Source organism: Rhopilema esculentum, chromosome 16, assembly GCF_057945365.1.
Source record: "Rhopilema esculentum isolate cy_ngs chromosome 16, ASM5794536v1, whole genome shotgun sequence".
In the NCBI taxonomy this organism is placed as follows: domain Eukaryota; kingdom Metazoa; phylum Cnidaria; class Scyphozoa; order Rhizostomeae; family Rhizostomatidae; genus Rhopilema; species Rhopilema esculentum.
The window spans coordinates 2,652,245-2,662,831 of record NC_142830.1 but is presented as its reverse complement, the minus strand read 5'-3'; the positions used below and the strand labels follow the sequence as shown (position 1 = coordinate 2,662,831).

General features: G+C 36.2%; 1 protein-coding gene across 1 annotated transcript; it reads left to right on the top strand.

The window, feature by feature from the left end:
* Positions 1-4,267: 4,267 nt before the first annotated feature.
* LOC135681882 (aquaporin-5) lies at positions 4,268-9,780 on the top strand. The gene is made up of 5 exons (XM_065196520.2): positions 4,268-4,974; positions 5,177-5,844; positions 7,252-7,487; positions 7,952-8,035; positions 8,796-9,780. The coding sequence occupies exons 2-5, from the start codon at positions 5,562-5,564 to the stop codon at positions 8,985-8,987; spliced, it is 795 nt and encodes a 264-aa protein (XP_065052592.1). The 5' UTR covers positions 4,268-4,974; positions 5,177-5,561; the 3' UTR covers positions 8,988-9,780.
* The last annotated feature ends 807 nt before the right edge of the window (positions 9,781-10,587 follow it).

Below are 10,587 nucleotides of genomic sequence, written 5' to 3'. Positions count from 1 at the left end.
ACCAAGCTGACCAATGAAATGTATTTAAAGGTTTTTTTTTCATCTAATTTGGATTGAAATTGGCTATTGAGGGGGAGAATTGACTTGATCGGCATCTTAACTAACAATTCTTTTCATATTGATTTCATCATCATGACCACCATCTTGATCGAAATTTTCGTCTTCTAAAAACACAGTTCTGCTCAAAACTGCTAAATATGAATTTTTACGTAAATTTTGTTTGTCGGTTAACAATTATAAGAAACTTTTTAGGCATTCAGGTAAAGTGTTCATTTTTTGGCAAATTCAAACCAATAGGCTTAGCTACATGACACGACTGAAAGATTTAATTTCTTTTATTTAGGATAATAATAAGACCTTCCAATATATTTTATTGGTTAATTTGGAATGATAGAAAGCTTTATGGGCATTTTAACTATCCTTCCTTTTCTGATAAAAAGAGCGAGGCTATAGGCTTAGAAAAATGATCAATAATTCGACCAAAAGACTTAATTTCTCAAGTGCAATCTTCTAGCTAAATATGATAATAAGACCTTTAAATACACTTTATTGGTCAATTTGGAGTGATAGAAAGCTTTATGGGCATTTTAACTATCCTTCCTTTTCTGATAAAAAGAGCAAGGCTAATGGCTTAGGAAAATGATCAAGAATTCCACCAAAAGACTTAATTTCTCAAGTGCAATCTTCTAGCTAAATATGATAATAAGACCTTTAAATACACTTTATTGGTCAATTTGGAATGATAGAAAGCTTTCTGGGCATTTTAACTTTCCTTCCTTTTCTGATAAAAAGAGCGAGGCTATAGGCTTAGAAAAATGATCAATAATTCGACCAAAAGACTTAATTTCTCAAGTGCAATCTTCTAGCTAAATATGATAATAAGACCTTTAAATACACTTTATTGGTCAATTTGGAATGATAGAAAGCTTTATGGGCATTTTAACTTTCCTTCCTTTTCTGATAAAAAGAGCGAGGCTATAGGCTTAGAAAAATGATCAATAATTCGACCAAAAGACTTAATTTCTCAAGTGCAATCTTCTAGCTAAATATGATAATAAGACCTTTAAATACACTTTATTGGTCAATTTGGAATGATAGAAAGCTTTATGGGCATTTTAACTTTCCTTCCTTTTCTGATAAAAAGAGCGAGGCTATAGGCTTAGAAAAATGATCAATAATTCGACCAAAAGATTTAATTTCTCTAGAGCTTTCTTAAAGTCAAAGATGATAATAAAAACTAATGATAATAACTTTTAACATGATAATTTAGAACAATAGAAGCTTTGTTAGTGTCCAAAACTTCAACCGCATATCTTCTTCTCAAGAGCAGGTTCTACTTACTTACATTGGAACTTTTAATGACATTTGAGTGATGAGTTTCGAATGATTGTCTGCAATTTTTACATTTTTAGTACAAGGCAAGGCTTTAGGCTTGGGCAAATGGCCAAAAATTGGATGCAACTTTTCATGCTCTCGAGAAGAGATTGGTTGTATATTTTCTATTATTGCTATGTTAAAAGTTCAATGTAAATTGATCAATAATATGTCTTTATAATATGCCATAAACTGTTACATAGCCGATGAACCAATAGTTGTATTTTTCTCGAGCTTGCGGAAGGGGTGGCTTACCCCCCCCCCCCCAAGATACTCCATTCCCTTTTCTTGATAGTGTTTTGTATAGACTGTTCACAATAGTTTCTAAACAGCACAAAGAATAAAAAAAAATGACTTAGTTAACATTGTTTTTTGTAAAGTGATTATAAGGAATTTTTTAAACCCCCTTTTTTAAACATTTGCGGGACCATTCTTTCCATGAATTGTATGTGTGCGTCATTTATTAGGCAAATAAGACAAATAAAAGACATTTGGTGGTTGTCAGAGAGATGATAGTGGAAGAAAGTCCCAGAGGTGTTTTATAATGAGTATAACGCATTGTTTTGTGGGTAAAAAGGCTTTGCGCGCTTCCCATATGGGACTTTCGAACCATTTTATAAAAAGCTTATTGTTTTTGAGAACATAGATGTACGACACCCAATGTTGAATAGAATCTGGTTTGCTTATTGTCTAAATTGGCTTTGTTGTAAACAGATTGAATTATTTTCTTGCATTCTTAAGCCTGAAAACAATACCCATTTTATGCACACATTTTCCAGCTGATAAGACCTGTTCACGGCATTCAGTTGTTTCCCAGCATAATCAAGTGATCGTCTTCAACAGAATCGAAAAAGGCAAACATTTTTTCGATCATCAAAGAAAAGAGCAGAACCTTGGCGAGTTGATGTAAGTTGAAATTTATTTGATTTTATTTCTTAATCGATTATTGGGCAGCTTACATTTTATTCTATGGCTAAATCAAAGAAATTTAAATCTGTTAAGAAACAAAATCAGCAGTTACGGGTATGTGAAACAAATATAAATATTGGCAGTGAAAGCGTAGTCTATTTTGCAACAATCACACACGTAATCCAATTGCATTTATTATCATGTGAAGTTTCCATGATGCCAAAAGGGTAATACGGTACTGGCTCACACTAAACTTTTCTAACCTAATCTTTTAAGCAAATAAAGGGTTCAGCCTCTAACAATGACCAAAAAGAGTTAGGGAATGGCATTCCGGGCCGAATATAGACAATATAAGAAAAAAGATGTTAGTTTTCATTAATATGCCATGGCGTCGCTTGACCTTCCAGACTAAGGGAGTGGAGGGTCATCAATAGAAAAATTTACCGACGAAGACATAGATTGAGTAGAAAAAAAAGGTATTATTTCACCTACTTAAAGCTGATTTTACCGACAAACTAACGGTTTTGTAGACAAACTGAAGATTTACCGACGAATTCGTGAAGAATTGGGGGGGGGGGTGCGGGATTGGGAAGAATTAAGGGATTCGTGAAGAATTACAGCCCCCTACACCCCCTGTAAATAGGGTAGTCACATAGCATTAGAAATTTTAAGATAAAATTTCATTCTGCGAAGTTTCTATTCAAATCGCTATATGCTTCTCCATTCTGCAGTATTATTTAAACAAAATTGAAATGAAGAATGCCTGACCTAAATGTTTCCTGGTCTTTGTTTTCAGTTCATTATTTGATGTAGTATTTTTTTTTCTCAATGTAACATTTAACTGTATTGTTAGTAAGAATGAATATGCAGTTTATATTATCATTATTATCATTTAATCCTTTGAAGGTCACATTTTGAAACTTTGTTTAAAAATTTGTTGGCAGTACTTCTTATTGAAAGCAATATGAAAAGACTATGATATTCAAATGCATAACTTAAAATTGAATTTACAGAGGCAACTATTTAGACCTTTCAGGTCCCATCAAACCGGAATGGCGAGTTAAAATGAAGGAAAACTGGTTTTAAGAGCAAACCAGAGTCCAAAACTCCGTAGGGAATAGACACCTCCCGCAGCACTTGGCTGTGTAACAAAACGCTTTTGTTGTTTTGCTTTATTTTCTGGAGAAAAATAGCGAAGGCAGGAATCTATGCGGGTGGCTTTTTGGTATCCAGTGCAGGGCCTAACTATTTGTGTTGTTATTTTATTGTTAATTTTTGTACCAGTGGTCTTTAAAATTTAGAATATGGTAAATGAAAACAAAAGCTACTAGTGTAAAATCCATCTAAAAGGTTGTCTGGATTCATGGCTACTTTAGTATTTCATTACGAAACAAAGTCGAAAAACACCTTTTTGCTGATTTTTCTAGTGTGGTATTTGCCATGCCACAGGAGGGGGACAGGGGGACCATGGCCCTCCCTACGTTTCTGCTGGTAAAAAGTTGAATCAGGGCAAACTTTTTATATAGATATGCCAAAAGATTGATATAAATACTTTGAACCAGTGTAACAGCATTAGCAAAAAATTTAAACACAACGGGAGCTGAGGGAAGGGGACTGTAATTGGACTCTTTCTTCACATTGATAGCCCTTTCATTTAGAATCGGTGGCGCAGACCCTGTTTTATCAAATTTCACGCATAAAAGTCTTTAGTTAGGAGCATAGCTTCTTTTTTTATCGTATCTGATATTGAAACTGTGAAATATAACCATGGAACAACAGGTAGAAAATTTATCCAAACAATCAATGCACATCTTTAGAAGGGTAGCGGCAATCAAAGGTATGGGTGTTTAGGATATTTGTGTGTCACCCCCCCCCCCCCCCCTCCAAATACTTTTAGAGCCTAGCAAAACTTCTGAAAATAAATAAAGTAAAACCTTATGAAGGCGTGCGTTCAAATATCAATCATTCCATTTAAAAATATCTATAACAGTTTCGGTTGTCATTCAGATTAAGACATGTTCTTAGATGTTTGAGAAATCTCTAGAGCAACATTTCCCCCCTTCGCCATGACTCTCGTAACGTGATGTGCAAATCTCAACCTGATCCGCCCTAAACCCCCTGGATCAGTTCTCAGTCCCCCTTTTAGTATCTTAAATGTAGCTCATATGTATCTTGATAATTAGAATGATCCCTTGAAATGTGGTTGACCAAATGATGCTGACATCATAAAATCATTTTTAACGAAAATAACTAATTAATACAACCACAATATCAGATAAGTTAGAATGCATTTCAATGAAAACATAAGAAAACAAATTTCGATGAAAATGATTCGGTTTTGTGACAAGTCCCTGCAAAAGGCGTTTATTGAATGAAATCATGCATTGGTTGTTGCTAGGCGCAATTTGTTGTCGCTATCGGCTGTTGTAACACCTGCAACAAACTCTCTATCGCATTGCAGGAACACATGATAACTTTTCTGCATTCGCGTTGCTTGTTTCGGATCGTCCTTGCAGGAATAGATCGTCTTTTCTCTCAGTGGCCGCTAAATTTTTCAGATGATGGTACTCTTCAACAAAAAAGCTACTGGCATTTACCGAATTGCAGATTTTCTTATATGTTCCCAGTGTTTGGAGAAATGAATTAACATTTCTTTGCACATATTACGGTAGTTGACTGAACTCTCCACTGGTAGGATACTGTAATCATTTATTTCATTCTAAAACGGTTTAATGTTTTTCAGATTGAATATGCATACTTGTGTGGTTTCATTTCCTTTGAGGGTAGAGCCATGGCTTTGGTGGCGTTCTATATATTTTACTCAACCTTTGCTAGCCACATGTATCCACTTATCAGAATTCGCAAAACCTAAAGCTAGTTTTTTTCATTGCAGGTCATTGCAGATCTTTAAGGAGGGAGAAAAATCAGAATTCTATTCGTAGAGAAGAAGCGATTGTTTAGCCAGGAGATCCTCACATCCGTTAATTCCTAAGTTATCCTAAATCGAGCACAAGACCATCGTTGCTAAAGGCTGCTTCAAAAAAGACAGGCTCTAATTCTGGCGCAGAACCTTCGGTGATCAAACGCTATCGGTTTCACAAACCAAGGGTTACTTCATAAACTTATCCCAAGGCTACGGCGGTAAAGCAATTTTATTCCATGATAGATAATATAGACGGTGGATAGTGATTTGCTTCTTCTATATTTCATTCAAACGGAATATCTACCTGCTAGCTGAATTTGAACAAATAATCGCAAGAATTGACGGTTGAGTTAAAATGGAGATTAAAAAGCTTGCATTCTGGCGAGCCGTATTGGCTGAATTTCTTGCCACCTTAATTTTCCTCTTCGTAAACTGTGGTGTCACGCTCACTTGGAATACTTCACCGAGCATCACACAGATCGCCTTGTGCTTCGGCCTCAGTATTGCAGTTCTGGCACAGATTTTTGGTCCAACAAGTGGTGCAAACATTAATCCGGCAGTTTCTATTGGCCTCTTTGTTTCACGAAGAATTTCAGCTATTCGCATGATCTTCTACATGGTCGTCCAATGTGCAGGAGGTAAGTGCAAGAAATATCAGTGATTAATGCAAAAAATAAAATGTTTGACACTATTTCATTAAATCGTTGAATGAGGGCCAATATCTTTAAACATGTTAGTACTAAACTAAAAAAACTAAAGAGTTTCTTACTTTGATTGTTTGTTCCCCTCAACATAGCGTTGCACCATTATAGTTCTAATAGTTTGAAAGTGTAAACACTTTTAGGCTCAAGAAAAAGAACAGTTTGTTTTCCGATGTTGGAGGGACAATTCTATGCTTTTCGCTTTTCAGAAGTTACCAGATTTTTGAGGTAAATTTTCCGATTCATATCGAATCAAGGGAAGGGTCACAATGATATATAAGCGACGAGCGCTTCTATATCATTGAAGGGACACGATTACCCTTTCTTAAATTTCTATTGTTGCTGTTCCGCTTAATTCTTTCACCTTGTCGGCGTAAGCTGACATAAGTTTTTCGTTCTCTTAATGACGTCCATGCTTTCTGGGTTCATCATCTGCAATTAGTTATGGAGGGTTGCAAAGCCGCCGCTTGTGTTGTAAAACCGGCCCGGCGGGTAAACAATTCACAGGGGTCGTGAAATTCTTCATACTGAAATTAAACGAGGTTATAAGGAAAGTTTACTGTTAATCTGTCACTCAGCCTTTCGTTAAAAAGTATCTATTAAAAAGCAAAAAATTCAAATTATATGCAAATTAACGTGTTGTTTCATAGCAACTATCATTTGGTTTATCTGCAGGAAAAAAGCATAGATCGAAGAGTTGTTTTATTGGCCAGATTTTACCAAAGTTTCTGCTGTTTTTCTCTCCTCTCGCCAAAAGAACGGTATTCTTTATCTTGCAAAACAGTTGAATCCATGCCAGTGTTATTTTCAGGTTTGAAAAGAATTAAATACCAAGACTTCAATTATGTCAAAATGGCATTGAAGTCAATGCATCCATAATGTTACAATGCTGCAATCAAAAACAGATAAGACTCGAGGTAGCCGCACTTCACCTCGAGGTAGCCGCAAGGTTCAGCAAGGAATTTTTCCTCTATTTGTATTGAGTTAAGCTTGAAAAGCAAGTTACAGATTTTGTTGTTGAAGGTTATTTTCAATAGAAGCTATAGTTACATCTGAAGAAATATCAAGTCGAATTGTTTACCAACATAGTCCATGTTGCTAGAAGATCATTTCCATAGAGAAGCACAAGTATAAGGTCACTTCTCTCATTTTTATCAGAACTAACATAGGAGGGTGAGAAAATGCCATTTGTCCAAATGTTCTTGCACAGACAAATGTAGCCAGCTTCTATCTATTCCCATTTAATGTCAGTTTTGCAAAAATTTGAGTTCAAATTTGATTCCACCCTTCAAAGATTTATTAAATCATCAATCCTTGCTAAGTCATCCTAAATTATTTCCATAGCCATCACTGGAGCTGCTGTATGTTATGCAATATCGCCAGAAAGCAAGCGAGGTCTGCTTGGCACAGTGTTCCTTGGTCCCGGAGTGACAAGATACCAAGGCTTTGCTTTGGAGGGCGTTCTTACCTTTCTCTTGGTGATGACTGTGCTTGCTGCAACAGATCAAGACAGGGAGGACAAGACATTTGGCCCTGCCTTGTCTATCGGATTATCTGTCACTGTGTGCCATCTAATTGGGGTAAGTGCCATTATCTAAATCGTCAAATCAGCTCACTGTGGTTTGATCAAACAAAATTAACAACCTTTCTAGTTAAAGAAAAGATCATCAGTTTCTGTGTTTCTATGTTACTGCTTCTCCGTATAATGCTCAACAGCGTTGCTACATCGCGTTTACGGTTGTTATCATTTTTTCGTTGATACATAGTATTTACGATGCTCATACTATATCGCCTTTACGTTGGCCTATCGTAATAACGCTGTTACGATACTGACTTGCGTTTTTGCAAATGTCTATTGGATATCTACTGTAATACATTTCTTGAATTCTGTTGTTGAATGCTAGGGAAATCTGTGAAGTTTGATTAGCAAAAAGTTTCAAATATCTTCTGGATGTTTCTCACGTACTTAGGGAGGTCTTGTCTACCATTGGCCGGTTTGATTTCGCATCTGTTTTTCGTCAAGTAATCAATCGTTTTATTGCAGATCCCATACACTGGCTGCGGAATCAACCCAGCAAGAGCTTTAGGACCGGCGGTAGTAATGAAAATATGGCCAAACTATCATTGGGTATGTCCTATACGTACATCACGAAATATACAATATTAATATGCTTTAGTTAAATGCCAGCAAATAGGCAAATAGTAATATTAATTAGGTATTCGTGCTTAAGAGGCACCATCAGTTAGTTATCTGAGGCAACGCTGGCTTGGGCGCATCGATTAATCATAACGCCCTTGGAACACCATCGGCAAAACATCACTGGGCAAGCTCTTTCGTATAAGGAAGCTCGCATTGCTTGATGCTTTAATATTATGGAAGATTTCCAGAAGACGATCTTTTATACTTCTTTGTATATGTGTTATATTTTTTGCTGGGTAAGTATCACTATTTTCCGGAAAATTCGTAAGCATAATACGGTTTTTGAATTTTTTCGCATAAGATGACAGCTGATTTAATTTGATACACCATAAACCAAAAGGTTTAATATAAATAGATCAGCAACCAGCAAAACTGTTTTTATCTTTTTTATGCAGATAAGCCGAATGCCTAGAAACACAAGCCCTGTTACATGACCTTGCAGATTGAAAAATCAAACTAAACAAATTAAGAAAACTGCCACATTGCTTGAAAAATGTGTACGCTCTTTCATCAAGTTTACACTGTGTATCATTTTATTAAGTAACCATTGGACCAAAATGCAATTTGATTAGAATGCCAATAGAATTGGTCACATTTGTTGTCGCCATAACTTTATTCAATTTTGCTCAACAAAGAATAACATTTAATAACTACAAGAATAAATTTGATTTTATTGGATTTCTTTTAGATTTACTGGGCAGGGCCTGCGGTAGGAGCAATTTTAGCTGGTGGCCTTTACAAATGCATTTTTGAGGGTGAGCGGAGCGATAAAAATAGCCTTGACCTTACAGGCCTTGACTACATTGTTGAAAACAGTTTGTCATTGGCCAAAGAAAGAGGAAATTCTGGTGTCCTCAGGGCTGCAACAACTGGTCTTTGAAAACATGGTTAGTACATCTGACATTTTGCTTTTACAAGACTGCATGGACCAATGGACATTTGCAAAATTATCAAGGGACTTAGGGTTGGAGCGATTACATCCTTAAAGTATAGGTGGCCTTACATTATGCTGCTCCAGAGCAGTGGAAAACTAAAAATGGCGGTTTTACAGTCTGTTTTACAACCCTCATAAATCCGGGAAATCGTTTTCTTTATTCTCACCGACTCAGTGAATTTGAGACGAATTCTAGCCTCCTTGCTTGAGTTTCGTTAGTATTGCTTATGTGACTTATATTCTTGTCCAATGACGTCATCACCCATAGCAGTCACCAGTAATAACACTTCCCCACGTGACTAAATAATTCCTCTTTTCCCACCGACTGCCACGCTCGCAACCACAGCTATTTGGCGACGACATTAGATGTTTTGGTCCTTGCTTCCATCCTTTTAGGTATTCTATAAGCATAGTACTTAATGTTGTTTCAAGTAGAGATAATTGGTATGTTATTCTCCTCTAAGATTTTAGCCTCGAGTATGCTCATAAAAAGCTGCTAGTGAGAGACATTCAACTGCATATCATTGTTCATTGTATTATAAAACCTTTATAACTTCAGGCATTGTTTTAGCGACTAAGTCAACTTAATTCTTTTTTTATGTAAATAATCGTTTACTAACAACTGTAAATTTTAAGATTGGGCAAAATCAATATGCTTTCACCATATGCTTGTAGGCATGCAGCTAGTGAGAGATAGTCTTGAATGCTGTCAAGGATAATCATGCATCTTTGCCTTGAAGTCTACGATTGTGTTTGAATTCTAATCTATTGTGTCTGTTTCTAAAGCTTCAGGCCTCCAGGTTTCTACATGTTTAATCACCCAACATCGTCATTTTTATCAATAAATTTCTGATGGTCTTGCAGGAAAATCTCAATTTTAGTATAAATGATAGAACGGCAATAAAGATTGCCAACGTAAAAGGTATTTATGTTTTATAAAACCTCAAGCGATGGGTCACACACATTTGGAGCCATATGCAACATGTTTTCGCCCATTTCGTCCATATAGATTCAGCTTTATCCGAGAACTAGGAGCACTTTCTTCTAGCAATCATAGCTGCCTTTCTCGTGGAACATAGGAGGCGTTAAATTCTTAACATTTTTGCATATGTTATAAAGCAAAGCGTCCTTACACGAGGTAAAATAGCAACCTATTCTACTAGAGATCTATAAAGAGACGATGCTGGCCCTTCCTATCTTTAGGAAAAGGGCACAATTTGGGACAAATTTGTCAGACTGATGCTTACCTTTTTTACGTTCTTTAAGAAAGCAGCAGCTGGTTTAATTTCAATTTCAATGCACAAACCTATCGTATTGTTGCTGGGATGTTGCCTTAAATCTCTATAGTGTCAGGTTGAAGTTTCATCCTCGATTATGTCTGGTATGCAAATTTTCTATACTTACTTTTGGAAACCTAGCTCTTTCTCTCCAAAAAAGCCCATATCCTAACCCTAACACACATTCTTTTGCTGGATGGTTAAGGAACACGGAGTCTCACTAGCATTTACCTAAAGGATCTACAAATTTGAGCTGGCTGCTTTAGTAG